At 40.1% G+C, this 22159-nt stretch overlaps 1 protein-coding gene across 2 annotated transcripts; it reads left to right on the top strand.

Moving 5' to 3' along the window:
* Positions 1-219: 219 nt before the first annotated feature.
* Positions 220-21154, top strand: slc33a2 (solute carrier family 33 member 2). Of its 2 annotated transcripts, none has more exons than XM_058071281.2 (6): positions 220-452; positions 882-1646; positions 12529-12676; positions 14276-14376; positions 15933-16042; positions 17089-17633. In XM_058071281.2, the coding sequence occupies exons 2-6, from the start codon at positions 947-949 to the stop codon at positions 17101-17103; spliced, it is 1074 nt and encodes a 357-aa protein (XP_057927264.1). In that variant the 5' UTR covers positions 220-452; positions 882-946; the 3' UTR covers positions 17104-17633. The 2 variants fall into 2 exon arrangements, with proteins under 2 accessions (XP_057927264.1, XP_057927262.1); XM_058071279.2 differs by lacking the exon at positions 17089-17633 and adding an exon at positions 18264-21154 and having other exon boundaries at positions 222-452.
* The last annotated feature ends 1005 nt before the right edge of the window (positions 21155-22159 follow it).

Here is a 22159-nt window from a genome sequence, read left to right on the forward strand (position 1 = left end):
AACCTGATCCACCAACACTGTAAACTTGTGGTGTACGATACTGCTACATTTAGTATCAATTCGATACCAAGTAAATATAGGGCTTGTGTTGCCGATACTTTTAAAATTAAGTCGGACACATCAATCATGAATCAATCTAAATCTGAATGAATTGTTATTTGCGTTTTAGATTATTAATTAGTTAAAATTAAAGAAAAATGTGCATAGTTTAAAAGTAAATCTACAATAAATTTTTTTCTGAAACACCAAATCACTTGAGAACATTACACTTCTCTGTGCTTTTTCCTTTTTAAAAAAACAAAATGATACACTCCACTTGGTTCAAGTAGCATGGGTTTTTCACACAACCGGGTTGTATCTTGAATGAAACAGGTGCAGTTGATACCAACGTTCAGATTGGTATTAGGATCGATCCACACACCACTTCTGTAAACAGCAGAGCATTCACTACGGTGAGCTAAGGCTACGCTAACCAACCTTTATGTTTGTCTGTATGTCCATCGATGTTTGATACATAACAACCGGTGCAGCTAAAACTACTATAGTATTTTACTTAGCTGTATGTGTGTGTTTTAACTCCATAGGCATACCGGTTTCGCATGCCAGACTGCATTGCTAGCTAATGGTGGCTAAGAAAATGATACGGTCAAATCGGCACAGGTAAAGCATCCAAAAAATGCTGTTTGATTAAAATATGACATCACCATTTCACGCAACAATATATATCTATGATTTGACTTTGACAGCGACTGTTCTGTTGAGCTTGGTGAAATACTGTTTCACTTTAGCGTCATTCTCTCATGGACAGCATTGTGGCTCACTGAGGTCAGCGAGCCATGAATATCATGATGTCATGAATATCATGTCTGTTTTAATTTCAGGTCCTCTGTAACCTAAACAATACAACAACCTGACCAATGGACCGCTGCAAGTTTGGAGCCAGATCATGAATGACAAACTAGTGTTCTTGGGCCTGCTGTACTTTGTCCAGGGTATCCCCTATGGTCTCCAATCCTCCCTGCTTCCTGTCTACCTGCGCGGAGCTGGCCATTCCCTGACACGCATTGGCTTCACCAAGATTCTCTATTTCCCATGGGTCCTCAAGGTGCTCTGGGCTCCTTTGGTTGACAGGATTGGCACAAAGCGTCGCTGGCTGGTGGGGACAGTATCTGGACTGGCGGTGACATGTCTCTTCAGTTCTGCTCTGGGCCCAGAGATGCACATTTGGGGAGTAGCAGGAACTCTGCTAGCCATGAACACCCTGGCTTCTGTTCAAGATATCGCAGTAGATGGAGCAGCAGTGGGACTGTTGAAAGGCCGTGGGGAGCTTGGATTGGGTAACACAGCCCAAGTTGTGGGCTATAAAGCTGGATCGGTCTTTGCTGGAGGCGGGCTGCTGGCCGTGATTGACGTGGCCGGATGGAGATGGATGTTTTTGCTGTTAACTTTTGTGTACGCAGGTGTGGCTCTTTTTGTGTGGGGAGCTCCTGTGTTGGATGAGGAAACTGTGAGGTGCCAGCAGATGGATGTCGGCAAAAGGGGAGGACAAGGAGTTGATGGTTTGAGGCCGTGGAGTGTGTGGAGGAAGATGCTGGCAGTCCCAGGCACCCCTTGGACAGTCCTCTATGTGCTCACATACAAACTGGGTGAGTCCAAATGATAAAAACCATGTGTACGTGAAAATAAATAATGCATAGCTGTGATAAAAACACTAGCTGCAGCATTAGGTACACCTGCAATATACAGTGGGGTCCAATACATGACTTGTATGGCCATTAATAGATTGATTGACACTCCTCGAAGTAGATTGTTGTTATGGTTATTATTTAGCTGGACAAAATATTACAGTATATTACACCACAGTGTGATGCAAGCAGTTCTGCACCACTGCAGCAACTAATGAATTAATACCTCATTGACAATGTCAGTGAAAAATAACATTATTATCTGCTAGTACAACTCTCAAATTGGCTCTTATTTCTGTAAATTGTACCTAATGAAGCACGCAGACCTCACAGCTAGGAGGCCGGAGTTCAAGCCCACCCTCGGCCATCTCTGTGTGGAGTTTGCATGTTCTCCCCGTGCATGCGTGGGTTTTCTCCGGGTACTCCGGCTTCCTCCCACATTCCAAAAACATGCTAGGTTAATTGGTGACTCCAAATTGTCCATAGGTACGAATGTGAGTGTGAATGGTTGTCTATATGTGCCCTGTGATTGGCTGGCGACCAGTTCAGGGTGTACCCCACCTCTCACACAAGAACAGCTGGGCTAGGCGACCCTTGTGAGGATAAGCGGTAGAAAATGAATGAATGAATGTACCTAATGAAAAAAATCATACTTCAGTGAATCGCAACAATAATATAACCAAGAAGTATAGCCATTTTACAAATGAACTTAGTATATTTACTTGCTATATTTATGGTGCAGCAAAAAATCAGTCTTTATTGAAGGTCTTTTTCTTTCATTGTTTTAAATGATGCATTTCAGTCAAGCAATGAAATGAAATGTTTCTGGTTTCCATGTTTGAGTAACTAGTGTAGGCCTACTTTTTCATTTTCTGTTTGCATGCTGTGCTCAAACCCGTCGCTAGATGTCGCTGTTGGTATGGCTACGAGTTCAGTCAACACACGCTACTATACAGTACAAGTTTGTTAAGTAATGACTCCAAAGAAAACGGCGGACCCGATGTGACTTTGCAGTGGGGTATTTCAGTTGAATTCCAAGGAATACATTTTCAAGGTAAAACAATACTATCGGTGAAGCCATACTTAATTGAATGCGTGTAAGTTCCTGAGAGAAAACAAAATAAAGTCAGAATTCACGTTGAGAATCCTTTCAGTGAGTGTGTGTGGGAGAGAGAGTTTATAGTCTATGACTTTGGTAGCAGAGGGGGATTATGTAAGGATTAAGTGTCTTTGTGTCTATAGCGTTCACAAACTGAAATGGAAGACAGCGCATCTTTCTGATGTGTCTTCATGTGGGTGGAGGAAATGCAATTGTCTGTGCAGATTTGCATAACATTCACTTATGCATGTGCGAGAATGCATAGACCTTTTGTTTTTAAGTCATGTGTGTGTTTTCGAGAGAGTGTTTGGGGTGGTTCCGTAATCGGATGAGCCCCAACAGACAACACTACTAGACAAAATATGAAGGCTGGCTGGAGCCCCTAATCTGTCTAGGGAGCAACCCCCATCCCCATAGCACTCTCTCTGTCACATGAGCCCATGGGTGCACTCAACTAGTTATAATTGATGTGTTTTCAGCATTGCTACCTTGTGTAGTTGGGTTAGTGACAGCCATATCACTTGTTTGAATTTCCCGTAATGCAACCATCAGTATTTCTTAACTTTGTATGGAAACATTGATTTTGAAACCTCTCAGCCTTCAACGTACAGGTGTAATATCCAATGTGAGACCGTTTTGTTTTTGTTGCAGTAAAGTGGGTGTTTGTGTGAGAGCATGATCTGCCAGTCTGGACCAACCCCCCATTGTCTTTGTTGAGACACAAATAGGGGCTAATACCCCCTGTTCTCATCTCTCCCTAATGAACTCTTGAGGTTGGCCATTTCTAACCCCCATGCCACCGGTGACTACAGACATGATGGGAGCATGTGGGATGTTGCAACATGACCTTAAGAAGATGCGCATAGTGAGGCAGCACTTCATGTTGATTTAATTACATTTTTAACTTAATGCTTGGTCTTGTCAAATCTTTATTTTCTGCATTACCCCACGGTGAGTATTGCTCACTTATATTGTGTAATTCCTTTTTAAACATAGGTGCAGAAATATCCACCCAGAAGTGCACCAAAAAATTCCAGAGCGCCGTATTTTAGCAATTGGCACTGAAAAAAAACGTTCCACTCAAAGTGCATTCACTAGAGACTGCTTTTGCAAGTGTTCATTTGCAATCTTTGCAGTCTAATTGTGGGCAATATACATTATGTTGCAGTTATTCATAGTACATGACTGTGACATAGTTTCTGTTCTTCATTTGAAAGATTTTCTGAAAAGTATATTTAACCAATTACATTAATTAGTAAATTAATTACATTTGTAATTTAATTTATTTTAAACAACTCAAACTTCCCACTCCAAATGAATGGTATCAAATAGTAGTCCAGACTTTTTTTTTTTAACAGACATGCATTACTTGAGGATGGCAATGGGGGAGGAGGGAAACTTATGGCGACAGGAGGATATTTTCCAGAGGGTAAAAGGACTTGCAGGGATGGGAGGCTGATGGAGGGGATGAATTAATGAACAAGCACCACATGGTGCCCTGAGAGGGACAGAGCAACATGAGCATAGAAATAAACACTTTTAGCCATGTAGAATCATTACTGTGTTGGTGCATGGCATCTTTACTTCATTGACCACATACATAAAAATGATGTGTGCCTTAAAGATGAACTGCAGTTTTTTTTTAATTTTGCCCATCATTCACAATCCTTTTGTGAAACGTGAACACATATTTATTTCCCTTTTCTGTGCTTTCTAGTGTTCTAGCATGAGAAAAAGAGCTTGAAATATAGCTAACAACGGGACGTCATGGGAATTACCTATTTTGATGCTAAAGCCCTCACAAAAAAACCCTCAAACACCAACAGTGTTCCAATTTACATACAGTAACTCACTTGTATATTAACCAAGCTACAGCGATATTGTTGTCGCACTTGTAAAACTATATTTATCTGGCGGACTAACACAACGCCTTATTAACTGCTTGTCTCAGCGTGCATACATACGTAGCTCTCAATGTCGCTACAATGACACAACAAGATTTTTTACCTGATGACTGGAACACACGGCCATCCCAATGAGAGCGGACATTGTAAGTGTTGTTGCTGCATCTATGCTGCTGTTGGTGATGGAACTAGCCCAAGTATGTGTATCCTGCACCGAGAAAATAAGTTTTTGGTAGTGTTTTTAATCATCAAACTACAGCAAGATACTACAACTATTACTTGTTATCATCAGTGTACGTGTTGATGCCTGATCACAGGATGTATATCAAATGATGCAACGTTTTTAGAGGGCTTCATAGTCGAAATAGGTGTGTCCCAATGATGTACATTGTTAGCAAACTCATATTAACTAGTTTTGTCATGCTTTAATGCACAGAAAAGGGATATATGTGTTCATGTTTCACATAAGGATTGTGAATGATGGGCAAAATTCCCAAAAAGTGCAGTTCCCTTTTAAGATCCAAATGCGCAAAAGGTCAATTCTAGTTGGTCTTAAGATTTTGATCAGATCTGTATTAAAAAGCTAATCATAATCATGTTTGGTGCTTGTCTCACTGAATAATTACTGACCCCTAGTGACCAATGTAGAATTTATATTGCTTGAAAATGGGTAATTTACAATTTGGACCTTATTCAAGCACAAAACGGCATGATTTATTAATTAATATATGTTTGAATATATATATATATATATATATATATATATATATATATATATATATATATAGATTGAAGCAGCGAAATTCGAACTGTAGTCCGTAAATACCAAACCTTGAATAGGACCTCATGGACCTAAACCCGGATAAATGGGTTAGGATTAGGATGCAATTAGGATTTGATAACACTGGCTTATAATAATTGTCTGTTTTGTAAAAGATACAAAGTTTAAGCATTCCATAGGCTTTGGTGAAACAAAACAAGAGTGTGTACTAATTCATTATAAATGTCAGACACAAATGAATACATCACACTCAGACACAGCGATGATGGACTTTTAATTGTTCACCAGAAAAAAATGTCAGTTTTGCTTCTTTGCTTGACTTAAAGGCTGATAATAGGTGACAAAACATCTCAGACAATAGAGTGTTTTTTCCCATGTTTTTGAGCCCTGAGGGCCACAGAGAACTCATTGACATCTGCACAAATCTGCAGAGATTCCTCATGTCTTTGTGGATATTTGTGTCAACAGACTGATATGCATAGGATATTGTGAAAGTGGTGTGCATGCAAAGGTTTGTGATTCCTTTCAGAGGCGAAGGAGTGAAATATGCATTGTACTCAAACATGTAGTATGCATGAACCTAATGTTTGTTTACTATAAGCTGTGGGCAAGGAGGATAATATTGTGTAGTAATAGTGACAGAATGTCCTTAGTGATATCTGCTGCTCTGCCAGCTCTTTTGTCTAAGCTGCATTGTGGACGTGAGGGTTTGACCTCACTGTCCTCATTCACCTCTCACCCACATGTCACCCTGATCCCTATGTATAACATCCCAACCCCCCATGTGTTACACATATAATGTACAAACACATGCCCACACGACATTTCTTATCAAACCACTTGGAATAACGCTTTGGTGTAGCGTTTTTTAAAGTCAGTGTATAATTACCAGCTTTTCATACTTTTCAACTGAGACAAATGACTAATGATGTTTGCTTTTTTTCAATTAGATAGTTCAGATACAATTCCTATAAGTCCCTATCCAACACATTTTTTTCCAAGACGATTTTTTTTGTAGTCTTGCCGATCTGGTACCAATAAGTGTATTTATTTATTTTTTAAAAAGTTTTTAACAATTTTTAAATACTTTTTTGTAATGTTGCGTCCCACTACAAGTGACCTGGCAACTTTTGTTATTGATATAAGGATCTTATCACTGAGTTAGTTTATCCCTGATATGAATAATAGAGATGAAAGTTGCATCTCCGTGTGTACAGTCGCTTGAAACGCCGCGGGTGAGCAAGACCGAATCGGCAAGGGAGCTTAATGTCTGCTGACTGATGTCATATGACATCTACAAAGTGACGTTTACGTGATCGACCCAAACTACCTTGGCGATCTACTGGTAGTTTGCGATCGACGTAATGAGCACCCTCGCATTAGACAGTGCAGATGTACTGTACCTAAACAGCTTGTATATAAGCACTTGAACAGTATAGATGCTTGAGGCAGTTTTGTAATGTAAATGTTTAATTATGGAACTTTGATAGAGGCAGATGTCTTCTTAAAGGTCTGTAAGGTTTTCACAGGGGTCAAAGACTGTGATAAATAGAACAAACCAATCGTGTTATTTATAGATGTGCAGTAGAAATGAACAGTGATTTTGTCAGCACAGGCCAGCACTGCTATAATCCCAGAGTTGTATGGACCTTGTTGTGGCTGCCATTGGCAAAGAAATGTTCTGTGGTAATAATTTGTCTTATGAACACCGACTAACAAAGTAATCACAGGAAGCGCACTTCCTCCTCTGTGTACTATTTTATGTGTTATAAAACTGTTCTTTTTCTGTTATGGTGACTCCTGAATGAGTATTGACTTTTGTGCTTTCGAAATAAGCTACAGGGTGTCCCATTGAGGATCAATAATGGTGTATGGAATGATGTAAATATTTGCTGAAGAAAAGATGTGTGAAAAGAAGTGGTAGATGGCATTTTTGCAAATTAGAAATTAGGTTTCAGTTGAACATGTATTCAGCATTAATTTCACTTTACTGTAATAAAAATAGCTATAGTTGTATAAATATAAACCAACCATACCTCTTTTACATGAAACAATAACAAAATAGAGTGCACTGGTTCCGGGTTGAGAGATTAGAACATATATGGCAACAAGAATGCAGTCTACTAAGGGTGTCATTTGTGGTCCGGTGGAGAGGATCTATTATGCTTGTATTGGGCCCTTTGTATTGAGTTGTGAACTCCTATAGAGCAGCTACACATGTCAACGTGCACAGAAAGCTTTCAGAATCTGCACCCGTTCCAGCTGTATTTCAGTGGATTTCCAAAACGGTCTCTTTAATTTATTGCACTCACGGCGCGCCTCCGGACATGCCCACTCCTCTGTGATTGGTCACACTTCCAAGTGCTCCATATGACTTCCGGACTACTGCCGAAAACCCACTTTCACAATTAGCAACTCCAGACATCAGTGAGCTTGTAATTTGCACCCTGCTTTGGACTCAACTATCAACATGACAGAGTAACGTTGGAAAGGCACTTCAGCAACAGTTTGGCGGATAGTCCAGCTTCACCCATGGTCGCAAATCACTCCCATATTTTTCTCTTCATTGAGCATCTGAAACTGCAACCACTTTTCCCTGATTCTTGCCTCTTTAGCTAACACGGTGAAATCTTTGCAGAGCAGGGGGGAGGCCTAGCCTACACCTTATACACGGACCCACCCACATAAGCAAGGCCGGCTCACTGTGACATCACAAAAAAAGGCTGAAACCATACCAAACCTCTTTTAGGGCTCACTTCCAAATGCACATACCTCATTTAACACGAGAATACAACATTCTAACATCATTTATAGGACAGAAGTATCACTAATTAGGAGTGTGACCACATCCTAAGAGTCAGTCCAGCAAATGTAAACACACTGGAAGTAATGTACACAAACTGACATGCTAAATGTAATCATTCATTCATTTTCTACCGCTTAAACCACACGACCGCCGTGCAGTCCAAATTTAATAATAATACATTTAACAATTCAATAAACCCCCTTTTGGAGCTGAAATCATTTAGTGCAGTTTGCCACAAAATTGTGGGCAAGGGTGTCAAAAAAGCACTAAAACTGTGCTGAAATAAATGCCACTTGAATGAGCAATCTCAAGAAACAGAAATGCACAAACCGCCTTCCCTCTGTATGTCACTAACCATCTTGATATTAAATCGTTGTGTCTGTCTCTGAGTCGTTTTTGTGCCGCCTGTCTCTAATGTAAACACAAACAGTACATTTTCTTACAGCTTGACATCCTCCTCTGTTTCCTCTTCACTAACCTCGTAACAATGTCTGTTGTTGTGCCCCCATGTTCATATGAAGTCTGCAGTCTTTAACTGCTCTTTCCGATTGCTGTCATTGCTCTAGTCATATTTAACTTGGATTAAAAAAAATATATACTATGTCATGATTTTCTTTTTTTTTAATCAGCTTCTCCTGTCCCTTTACACCCACTTGTCTGTTTCTTTTCATTTCTCTCCTTGTGACTGCCTTTCCCATGGTCTCTTTCCCCATTTTATTTTTACCTTTTTCCTTTTTTCCCTTCCCACTTTGTTCCTGTCCTCTCCTCCTTGATTCCAGCCCCCCCCCCCTTTCCCTTCCCTTCCCTTCCCCTCTGCTCTGCTTGTTTAATCTTTGCACATGTCTAATGAAATCCCTGCTGAAATGGACAATTGTTGCTTTGAGAGTATTTATAGACAGGAATAATCAGCCTTGCTGTGTTTGTCTGCATATCCCCACAACACCCCTCTTTAAAGAAATAATTAGTTGAATGCAGGACGGTGGAAGCGCTGAGCTAAACAACAGGCAAACAACTCTGCCGGCATGGGTACTGCTGCTTTATTAGCCTTAATGTACAGTCGATGTGAGTCACAGCACTTTTTGGTTCTTAGAATTATTAACATTTGAATGTAGACAATGCATGATGTGTGGGTGAACATATCATTGTTTTCAATCCACGATGAGTTTTATCTGGTCATTAAATTGACAATCACATAACAATTTCAAACAATTATTAAAAGGGGAAACTAACACCAGAATGCAACCTTCTAACATTTATAGGTCAAAGTGGAAAAAGCATAATAGGTCCCCTTTAAGATACAGTACATATGATCAGATTAATATATTTTGGGGTAAGGGATAAGGATGTTTTGATTAGGTTTTTATGCTGCCGATACCGATCCTGATAATTCATGAGCGGAATTGACTGATACCGATACTTATATCACTCTCACAAAGACAGTCCCACACATGGCAGACATGGATGATCGATGGCCATCTACTAACAAACAATAAGGTTAAAAAATTTCCTGTTTTTGTTGAATTTTTCATTTTTTTCCAATACATTTTATATTACACACATTACAAAATGGGAGGTAACTGTACAGGAAAGACTATAGTTCTATTTATCTCTATCTAAAAATAATACATTTGAAATCAATTATAGGGAGTTTGTGTGAGTGTGTCAAATGCATTTTATTGTTTTATTAGTTTATTTGTTTCTATCTTTCAGCCCCCCCCCCCCCCAATTATGGGATCGCCACAACGGATCTTTTGGATCTACATACTGATTTTTTGGCTTGAGCCCTTATATTCCGGATGCCCTTCCTGACGAATACCGATGATGCTTACTAGTGGAGATTGTTGGTGAGGTCCACTCTGACTTGAGTTCGCATAAATGGCTGTCTGAGTACTATGTAAGATTCTAATTGCAATTTCAATTAACTCGCAATTGTAATTTTTTATTTATTCGATTTCTTCTTTGATTGCTGAATGCGCTATCCACAAAATTATAAATTCTATCATACTTTCCTGTTCTTTTTTTCCTTTATATAAAATTAGGCGTGAAAATTGTAAACACCGGAAGTGAACAGACTAGCAGGAATTGCTGAGACTCGGTGAAGGGATAGGATCAAATGCTTTCTACTCTGGGATAGAATGTTGACTAGTGCAAGTGTAAATGGGATGTTATTTATAATATAGCTTTGTTAAGCATATTCAAAATAAACAAAACCATTACCATATTTCATAACAGTCCAATCTTCACTGTGTGTCTCCACTCAAGGTCTGTGGAGTGATTATTTTCCACATTCAAAACACGTGTCTGTTGCACAGGTATCCTGATTTGGTCCCTACAAACCCGTTTTGTTGGCTAATCATTCTATTTTTTAACTTGAATATATACATATAGTGACTTGTGGCTGTGATAACTGTGTAAACTGCCAGCAGGGAAACATGAGTGACAGAAGTGAAAGAAAGACACGTGTTACAAACACAGCAAATCCACATTTCCTTCTCCACATTTCTTTTTGTTGGTTTGTCACACCACTGTTACAGCATTGACACTCTCATTCTACTCCTGCACTCCCGATCATTGGGAGCGTCTCACATTTTTTTTTTTGTGCAGTCTGTTTCATCTGTCTCTCTTCCCTTTTCTCTATTTTTGTTTGTCTCCTGGCTGACTGAGTGAGCGAGTCGTTGGTTGTGTTGTGCGTCTTTGACAGCAACCTGGGAGCCAAGCTGTCACTCATGCAGCTCCTTGGTCCCTCTGTCTTTCTGAAGTCAGTCTCCATTAATATAATAATGGCGTGTAGTCGGCACCACTGAATATTTTACTGTAATGTTCAGCAGAACATTACCCCCACACTCAACACCACACAGAGAAACTCTCACTGCCTGACAGAAACTTTATTTTGACTGAAAGGTCTGTGTGATGTGTGTTTCATCTAGGAAGTTCTGGTGTTTTTGTTGTGTTTTCCTTTTTGTGCATTAGGAAAAGTGTGAGGCCTCCGTTTGATAGAGTGACTGAGGGTATTCTTTTTCTTGTCAGGCATCTATTATTGACACTTTCCAGGAATAGGTTGAGGTGCGCCACATGCTGGTATGTGATTCTGTAGTCATCATCTCAAGAGAACCTTTTTCTCCATCTTCCATGCTGAACATTTCGGAGTAACATCCACGGTGCAACCCACTGGTTGGATTAGGCCTGGTCTTTAAAAGAGGTGTCTTTACATGTTTACTGTACTTGAAATGTCTTATTGTGATCCTATCTTTATCCTTACCAGTATTTACAGATAGGGCCTTAAATCTTGCAAATGCACTCTGAAATAACCACACATTGAGCCAAAAAAACTGTATTTTTTTTAAGACACATTGTGATGATTTATCATGGTGACACACTGCTGTATTACATTTCGTACACTGGTGTACGAAATGTCGTTGCCTGGCTCCCGTATAATAATAAATAATAATGTGGAGAATAAATAGATGATATCAAATATGAACCATGTACAGCGTAAACAGTAATTGCTTCAATGTCAAAACCGAGTGTTGACTGCATTTTCCTCATCCTTCGCTTTCTTTTCTTTCCTTATTTCTCTTAACTGACATTGACGAATTTGTGACATGTTCTCTATTCTCTGTAACAATTTGTGACATGTCAAGTGGATTTACATGCAAAATAGCAAAGCAAAGCAGTCTGGTTATGACCTTAGTCTACATTGCATTGTAAACCAGCAAGAAACACTGCAAAAACAACCATACTCGAAACAAGTCCAAACTATCTTAAAATAAGACAACTTTTCTTATTTAAAGCAAGAAATTCCTGGGGTAAGCAACATTTGTTTAGTTAGAATTTGTATAAGCACAATATTTTTCTTGTGACTTTTAAAATGATAATGAGTCATAAGATAAGAAATCAGGTTTAATGCAAGTTTGCTGTAGCTAGATGTAATTCACATTTTGTTTATTACATGTTCTAGCATTAGGAATATTCTTTAACAGAGGATTTCCCCTGTGGACAACAGTATTTTGTGTCTACAGTGAACCGAAGGTAGTACATCTTTGTGGAATGTGGGAAAAAGCCAGAGTGTACAGGCTAATCAAAGTCCACACAGATGTTCTAACAAAGATTTGAACCCAGGATGCCCGATTGTGGGGCCAACATAATACACACTTGGCAGCATTTGTTTTTTCACATCTTTTCTGTTTTCTCTGTTTTCTTCTCCCTCTGTTTGTGAACTGACTTTTCTCTGTCCACACTTTCCTTGTGTCCAGGGGAGCAGGGCGCAGTCACTATGTTTCCCTTGTTTCTGTTGGATCACCACATGACTGCCAGGGAACTTGGCTTCTGGAACGGCGTCATCGCCATGGGCTTTTCCATCTGTGGGTCGTCACTGGGAGGCTTGCTGCTGGCTCAGTTCAGGTAGCCTTCGTTAACAAATTCATTCGTAGTATCCCTTTAATGTCAGCTCATTGTTTCTTTAAGACAACACAGTAATCCTTCGTCTATCACAATTAAGTGACAGGAAGTGACATCAGGGGTTCAGAGTTGAGTTTTTGCAACTCCAGCCCTAGTTATTACGATAGACACAATTGCACCCTGCAGACCCTCCATCAGTTGTTACTGTTGTAGCAGTATAACGTCTATAGCTGTGTAATTGTAATGAAATGAATACAGCAGTGTAGTAAACTATATAGTTGCATGCAGTGTAAACGACTGGAAACACATGCACTGCTGCAACAGTGATAGTAGTTCTGCAGAATGACATGAAAGGTTTTTGTCACTCTCCTCCTGCTTTTCCTTCTTTAAGTTTTTTATAGGCATAACTTACTCTCTAATGCATGCTGGTTGTTTTTCCGTGTTATTTTTCATTACACTCTGTATATGTGTGTGTGTGCGCATGCTTGGCTCAGTGTGTTCAGTAATTTAAGTAAACACAGCCTTGTTGGAGAGCTCAGGGACCGCCATCCCCCCCACCCTCCCACCCCACCCCCCGTGTCTGTTGTGTGGTGTGAGAACAGCATGAGCAGCAAATCTATTACACACATACACATCAGCGTACATGCACACAACACACACAGCCTCCTCAGGGTGCGCACGCACAAATGTTGAATTTGCAGTTACAACCATGTTAGACTTTTTGATTAATATAACAGAGGATCTGTGTAAATTAGACCACATCTTTTTTTCAATCCTTCTACTTGACTACTGTGCTCAATTTCTTTGGCTTATTTTGTGAAACAGACTGGACTTTTTCGACAGAGAGAGAGATGGAAGTGCAGAACATGTCCTCCACCGATTTCGAAACAACAAAGTAGAACTGGAAACATCAGTATTCTACAAAAAATACTTGCAAAACACATTTGGTATCCTAGCAGACATAGTTTATAAAGTAACCTAAACCAAACTGGAATCAATAATTCAACACAAAGCAAGGTCAAATAGGGCATACTGAGGCGTATTTTGTTTTGTCACATAAAAAATAGTTTGGTTACATCTCAGCAAAATATTTTCTTTTGGATTTTAGCACATATACTAACATAGTTTTTTATACACATAAGCACACACACACACACAGACACACGTTTCTTTGAGTGGCAGGTAAACCCTGAGTGATTGGCATTGCTAATCCTTGATGTCAGGAAACAGTGTGGGTTCATGTGCGTGCCTGTTTGTGTGTGTATATTAACAGTGATTAATTATCCTCCTCATGCTGCGGTTCTCGTTAGCTTATTGATTACGTCATGAACCAAAACCACAGGGGGATGATTTTCTTGCACTAACAGCGAATCAATTAGTGTCTGGGGACTTGTTTACTTAAGCACTTGCGTGTACGTGGTTTTGCGTGTGCTTGCGTGTGTGTGTGTGGTACTCTGTACGTATGTTTGTGCAGCACATGAAGAGAAATGTGCTGCCTAATGTCTACACTATACAAAAGTAATTCTGAACTGTCACAGTCACAAAAAAGTAAAAAACGCAAAGTATTTCTGATGTCTGGATTGCTTGTTTGTGTCTCCATAGCATTGGCGCTCTGATGCGGCGTGTTTTTGTCTTGAGGACTATCAGCATGGTCTGCCAGAGCTCTTTACTCACTGTGCTGGAACCATCGCCACTCATGAAAGGTGAGGCACTGTACTTTTTTTCAACAGCATGCACACTGCACCGTCTGATTAGGTGCCGTAGATGCCAGGAGCTCAATCAAAAAGTCCCATAGGGATCATTGCAATAATGCAACACCTCTCAGTAGGGCAGTGTAGATGCTGCCTTTCAAAACTAAACACTATCATCTTTGTCAAAACTGAATTTTGATACAGCTCATTCATTGGTAATCAGCAGAATGCAGGTGTTCCCAATCAGGTGGCGAGTCGGTGCACGACACATGTACAGTCATGGGAAACCTCATTAGACCAGCTTTGCTTATTCAGTTTCTTGTTCATTTAAATGCCTGGTACAACTAAAGGTACATTTGTGTGGACAAACATCATGCTAACAACAAAAATACATAAAAAGAGTTAATTTTTTGGCAGTACAATGCCAGAGCAATCGATGTAAGAACATAAATGATTTTGGTTATGATAGCCAGATATCAGCTATTAGATATTAGCTATTAAATGAAATACTGATTATTTATTCATTATCTGAAGGGGGTCATAATCCATTATTCATTCATTCATTCATTTTCTACCGCTTGTCCTCACGATGGTCGCAGGGGTGCTGGAACCTATCCCAGCTGCCTTAGAGGCGGGGTACACCCTGGACCCTGCACATTTAGACAAACAACCATGTTTGAGCATGTTTTTGTACCCAGAGAAAACCCATGCATTCACCGGGAGAACATGCAAATTCCACACAGAGATGGCTGAGGGTGGAATCGAACTCTGGTCCCATAGCTGTGTGGCCTGCGCGCTAACCAATCGTCCGCCGTGCAGCCCATAATCCATTATTTAAGATAAATTAGGAATCACTTGTCTATAGTGCAAACTGTCAAAAGTCAAATGATCGGAGGTCTGAAGCAAAAAAAAGTAATATCAATTATTCCAAGGATGTTGGTGTTCTTTCTCCAGAGAGTCATTCAGTCATTATTGCCTGAATGACACGTGATTTTGTCGTGCAGCGCGTCTCAAAGCATCTGGGAATCAGATGAACGCCATTCATCTCTGCCAGTTGTCTGTTCCCCATTTCAAACCTCTCAGACTGAAAGTGAAGGCCTCTCCCCCTCCACTTTAAAGCCACAACAAAAATGACAGGGAAAACGGAAGCAGAAATACAAGAAAAAGGAAAAACATTCAGTTTCAGAATTTTCAATATTACATGATAACCTTCTACTTCCACAGCTCCAGTCTGATCGGGGTGTGTGTGTGTGTGTGTGTCTTGTGTGATTGAAGTGTCTTATTGTGCACAAACTCTGGCAGCTTGAGTGAATAATTCAGCGTTTGCAGGAGCAGTGACAGATCAGCTCTGTGGTTCTTCTGTGTCTCCCACCAGCACAGCTCAGACGTTCCCCTCGGAGAATACACTACATGTGTTTTGGGGATGAGTTGGGGGGTGTCAGTAGTGCGAAAACACTTTTCAGCAGCACACTTAGTGTACGATGAGTGGTGTAGCAAGCACTAACGGGTGAAAAAAAAAAGATCTTTCTGTAGTTGCTGTGCATTATGTTGTGTGTTTGCTCCTTCAGGTATGGCCATCATGAGCATGAGCGTTCAGCACTTTCTGGGTGGTCTGATAACCACGCTCACCTTCACTACCATGATGCATTGCACTCAAAGGGCTGAGGAGAGCATACAGGTAAGAATCATATTCTTTTGGAGGCCCAGATTATGATTATGCAACAGTGTTACTTGCCTGACCCTTTGTTGTTTTTTGTTAAGTGTTTTTCCTGTGAGGTCATCTCCTATTTGCAATATGATCTCTCCTTTGGTACCTCTGCACGTTGTTTGATGTCACTTTAATGGTGCTGGTTTAGGATGTTAGGTCACTTCCTGTAGCAGCCAGGCAGGTCCTGCCAGACAGCAACAGACCTAACACCATGTAGCCCCCCTGCCACCCACGCTGCCTGTCACTTCTCATCAGCTGTTTCCACCTGGAAAATCTCAAAAGTCCTCGTAGACCCACTTTCTATTCATCGCTCCCGCTTTGACCCACCACCTTTTTTGTTTTGCCCCCCCTCCTAGCTGGTATTGTCCCCTCTACCCCATCACCTCACTCTATTTCTTTGTCATTCTCTAGCCCTTTAAGTGCTCTCTTTTCCATTCTGACTTTTCCTCTCCTCATTCGTCTTCTCCTCTTTGACATAACTCCTTTTGTCCCCGTTGTAACTGGGCCATCATTGCCTGGAGGTGATCGTTGTTATAGCCGAGCCATTCACTCAGTCAATCTCAAGGTGGCAAATTATCATTTTAATTGCCGTCATCTTAAAGCGAACAAGAAAGGCAAAATTAATAAGAGAGGAAAAAAAATCATAAACTGCAATGACATAAGAATTGTGTTATCTGCTAAAAATTGTGATGTGAACCATGGTAAATTTGAGAGGTTCTCATGACACACACGGGTGAGTGTACAGTATTTGTGCGTGTGTGTGTGTGTGCATACACACAGGAGGTGGAAAGCATTTGCTGCGCTGTGCACGCAGCGAGTATGTGAGCGTTATTGAAGGTAGAGCTATCCAGTGACTGAAAGCTGACCGTGTGAGTGCTTGTTAACGATCCCCAGGAGAAAGAAACCAAATCTCTGAAACAAGTTACTCGGAATAAAGGAGCTCCACTTAGATGTGGTCACACGGGCTCTTCGGTGTGCAAACTCACCGTCACTCATCCAAGCCATTTCATTCGCAGTCTCCTGGTGAGTGATGTCCTTTGCAGTGATGTAGTGATGACAACTGGAACTGTTCTACATGAGATTAAGTGTTTTAAAACGACAATAGAATCCTATTCACATTTATTTTTTGTGGCAGAACATTTTTTTAATAAAACACTCACTGTTGATTGGCATTTTGCCTTGACAGTATTGTGTGTTGCTGGAGTTACCTGCTGAATGCAGCGCTCTCAGGCAGGAAAAGGAAGCTTGAAGATATTAGGTAATACCTCTCATTCGCGATCCATCCTGAAAGCCTGCAGGCTGGGATCAGATCCTCTTCTTATGTTGGCCTCCATCCATCATTTCAGGTCATGAATTCACATATTCATTTCAATTTTCTTTTCCAATTTTGCAAACAATTTGTGTCCTGTTTCCCTTACACTGTACATTTGTTTACTATCCCTCAAGCTGTTTTGTTTTTTCTCTATATTGTAATACACATTTGTATATTCTGGATGAACTAACGAGTAAGTACACAATGAGTTTAAAGTATAAAAATATAGTTTTTCCCTTTTTTGCCACACACATAGATTTTATATAACAGACAATAATCACTAATATACATGCAAAATAATACTAGCGGTTATAGCCACAAGGAATGAAGTGTGTGCGTGGGTTCCCAGCATGCATTGTACAGTAGTATTAGTAATTGTATATTGTATGTAAATGTATATTATTATAAAGTATTAAGCATTTATTTTGATACACACGTACAGTGTGTGTTCCACATGCTGTGTTATAATTTAATTGCAGTGAGTGAGGTGGGTTGATAAGCTCCTGTCAGTTTGTGATGTGTGAGTTGGGGTGTAAAGGTTAAGGTGATTCATAGTATGCTGAGCGGAGTAGTAGTATTGCATTTTTCCAGAGTACAAGCATGAAACAAGTACAGCTCGTTACTCGTGCTGAAGGAAAATCCTCATTAGATAACTACTTATGTATTCACTCTTCTTGCTCTGTGATTGGCCAGTCACACACTCCCCTTCTCTTTTCTTGGGAAAAACTAAAACTGGCAACCAGTCCATGTTTTACTGCTTCTCTCCCGCAATTAGTGCAACAATTTTGTACCAATTGAGTAATCACTTATTATCCCCATCCATTCCTGCTATTGCATCTTTTACCCATATTTTACCCAGTGCTGCTGTCGTCTCCTCAGGCAACCCACTACAGTTTCCTGGCCACTCTGGAGGTGCTGGGCAAGCTGACGTTCAGTGCTCTGGCCGGGGGTGTGGTGGATTGGTTTGGTTTCCAAGTGGCCTTCCTCTTCTTCCTCACCCTCTCTGCTGGAACGGCCCTGCACGTATGGACGGCAACTTTCACTGGTGCTCTCAGGGAACACCAACTCAAAGAGCAGCCCAAATGAATATCAAGATCTAGGTTCTGACTGTATGATGTAATGTATCTCCCGCAATTTTGCGGTTTCACTTTATCGTAGTCTAAATATATTAATTGATAAATCATGCTTTTTCTTGGTTGAATACAACCTACTATTTCAAAAAGTATGCACATTTAACCACATTTAAGCATTTTCTAGCATACAAATGAATGAATTAACTAAAGTACAAATATAAGGCAGTAAGAGGACACATACAGATTGTGATATACAGTATTGTACACTGGTCACTTGGTGTTAGTTGGTGATACGTATGCCGGACAGGCCTTTATTGCATAACAATAACAACATGATAAATAACATGGGTTACTGTTGCGGCAGTGTTACAACTAAAACCCAACTCTGAACACACAATGTCACTTCTTGTCCACACTTCCGGAACACATTTATTGTAACACACACAGGCACTAGTATTATTTATGTCTTAAAAGCTTATTATGTCTACTATAGTTCTATAGTGAGAAATAGAAATGTAAAGATGACTGTGGGGGCGTTATTTATTGTCTAGAAGGCTTCAATAATGTAAAAAAAATCGTATCTAGAAGGTCAGAAACAGGAATCGTACTTCACAGAATTAACTTTAACTTATCACGCTGGGTCTGGGATGAATTCATGATAAATGAGGGGTTATCGTTTATATCCATGTTTTTATCCATGTATGTCCAGGACATACATTTTTTCACGCCCACCCCCATTTGAAATACTGGAGAAAGCGATAATATTTATTAATTCATTTGTGCTGTACATATTGAACTTGAAACTGAACCCAGGGAAATGCAACAAAACGAGCATACAAGTGTATTCAAGATTTAAATTGCATGTTGAGTACTATGAATTTGTACATATTGGTATGTCTGCAATAAAATGAAAGCCTTTCGTATAAATAAGATAATGGAGTGCAAGGAGAAGCCATAAAAAAGTCGTCATACCGACGGGAGTTGTGTGAAAGCTTTGGTCAGAATGCATACATCTGTTTTTCAAAATACGTGTCTGTGGACATGGTCATGCTGAAAAAGTCTTGAAATAACATGGCTGCTGGTCCTCATATGACCACAAATATGAAATAGAACATTGAACATTTTTCATGTAGAAACAGAAGGTACAAATTGTGAAAATTAGATTCCTATTTTTTAAATATGCATTACACATTTTATTTTCTTAACACTGAAAGTCTTAAATTTCACTGTATTGTGATAAAACCAGGAGCCGACATCTGTGATAAGTGTGACGATTTGTGTGTTGAGCGGTGGTGTGTAGTCTTACTGTACTCACTATGGGGACAGCTGTGATCTAGCAAATTAAAGCTGTTTTATTATGTTTGGCATTTTAATATGAACAATCTAGCACTTAGAGTTTTAGCCAAAAGCAATATCACAAACCCTCCTTTTGATGCTTAATGTGCTGTACCAATATACTAAATGTATAATTTTGATGGGTTATTGTAATTGAGACATAGGTTTGCTACCTCCTATCAAAAATGGTTGGTATGACACAGAAAATGTGAACTTTGCAGCTGTACTGTACATGTAGTCTCAAGTAACTGGCACACAATGTTAACAAAGCAGCAACTGGTAACCAGAGAGGGTTAGTTGAGTGTCTATATGTTAAAAGTCAGCATTGTTTTTGGAGGAGGAGGTTGTCTTGACAGACAAACAAACTGATAGGTTAGCCGTAGTGTTGTATGCACACCTACAGTTGCATCACAGCTCAACTTTACACACTGCATGGTGTCATCTTGTAGACATCACGATAATCTCTGCAATAAGCCTGTTCTGTGAAACTTGAAAGACCAATGTCATATTCCAGTTTGTCGGTTTAGGTTAAGTAAAAAATAAGTACACTGTAATATGCAAAATGTACTGTCATATATTGTAACTCTCCATGGTACTGTTTTCAATGTCAATTTTGCCAAGCCTATGTGGAATGTTTTCTTCACGAGGCTGTGATTCTAAATCTCATGCAAATGAATGTACTGTATTATAGGAAAGTTAGTCTTAGCTCTAAAGCCAGCATTCATTCTAACAGTCACCTGCTTTGAGAATACTAAGTGAATAGGTGTCTACAAAGGAGTATTAAGGCTACACTGAAAGGAAATATTAAATCAGATTATGCAATTACAACAGTAAAGTTGACATATACTACAAAAATGTTTTACCACATCATAATACAAGCATAAACATACACACTTAATGATGCAATCAGTGTGAACAACTACACAACAATTCCATTATTTTGTGGTTTTACCCCATGGATAAAGCAGGGGCAGCACGCTGTTGCCTGTGGGTAGCATGGCTGCCCCACAGCCAAGTGGTTCTAGGTTAAATTCCGACTTGGTTGTCTTTTTGTGGAGTTGCATGTTCGTGTGCTTAAATGGATTTTCTACAGGTGCTTCAGTTCCCTCCCACGGTTCTCAAAACATGCATGTTAAGTCAATTGGAGACTCTAGAAGGTGTGACTGTTTGTCTATATGTGTCCTGTGATTGACCAATGACCAGTGAACTCAGCTGGGATAGGCTCCAGCTGACCCGTGACCTTGGACAGGATAAATGGTTTAAAAAGAAATTGATGGATCATATTTGGTATGGGGTGTCCAAAGTGCGGTGCTCTGCTTGTCTTATTGGCCCTCAGCACAATGTAGAAATAAAATTAAACACCCTGCCTGGTCGCCAGCCAATCACAGGGCACATATAGACAAACAACCATTCACACTCGAGGGTGGAAGTGAACTCCGGTCTCCTAGCTGTGAGGCCTGCGTGCTAACCACTTGTCCGCTATGCAGCTGCTATAGTACATTTCATGTCATAATATTATGACTTCATTTGAAAAACTTTTCCATTGTTGTGCTTGGGCCTTTTTTCCCTCTTTGGCCATAATACTCCTTTGCAGACATCAATCACCCCGGTAATTAATGCCTTTCGGTTGGTCATCCTGTGACTTCTTTCAAAGCACATGTCTTATCTCAACTACTGTGAGATTTGAACACAATAAAAGTTTGAACTGCTGGGTAAATTTAGCAGTTTTATGGGTTTGTGTATGTGTGGTCTTCTGATTTTTTGCCTTTTCACCTCAGCGATGTAATCCTGTGGTCTTAAGGGTAAAGACTGACTGTATTCTCTATACAATGTGGCTTGCTGTGGGCTATAGAGCTGAAAAGGTCCCGTGTCACTGTATCCACATCCAATGCACCTCTAATGACACAACAAATGTTTTGAAGGAGGATTAGGCAGGCTTACATGGCACTTCAATGCACCTCCACTTTAGGCTTACTCACCAAGCCTCATTATCTGGGAAATGTGATTGTGTAGCAAGATAGGTGATGCAAGTACTGAGTGGGAGGACTCTGAAAGAAGAGGTTTATACTTTCTTCACCTGCCATTCTTAGTCAACCAGATCAACGCGCCTGTTTACTTAGGTTCCTTTTGAAAAGTCACATCTTGTTTAACGACTGTACATGACTAGTACGACTGACTGCACTACTAATGATGACTACTACTCTATGTAAGAGGATTGTTTATATGCAGCACAGCGTTGATGAGATAAATCAAATGGGGAATGAGACATTCAGCAAAGCTTTCAAACAGGTTTGCTATGACTGTAGAGCAGGGGTCTCAAACTCAATTTACCTGGGGGCCACTGGAGCTAGGGTCTGGGCAAGGCTG

Source organism: Doryrhamphus excisus, linkage group LG3 (assembly GCF_037039965.1).
Source record: "Doryrhamphus excisus strain RoL-2023G ecotype Guam linkage group LG3, RoL_Dexc_Guam_v1.1, whole genome shotgun sequence".
Lineage (NCBI taxonomy): Eukaryota > Metazoa > Chordata > Actinopteri > Syngnathiformes > Syngnathidae > Doryrhamphus > Doryrhamphus excisus.

Bases quoted from the DNA above. Each gene is read 5' to 3' on its own strand.
- slc33a2 (XM_058071279.2), top strand. From the start codon at position 947: ATGAATGACAAACTAGTGTTCTTGGGCCTGCTGTACTTTGTCCAGGGT. The intron at 12,677-14,275 runs GTAGCCTTCGTT...GTGTCTCCATAG, and splicing joins TTGCTGCTGGCTCAGTTCAG to CATTGGCGCTCTGATGCGGC. The intron at 14,377-15,932 runs GTGAGGCACTGT...TTGCTCCTTCAG, and splicing joins ACCATCGCCACTCATGAAAG to GTATGGCCATCATGAGCATG.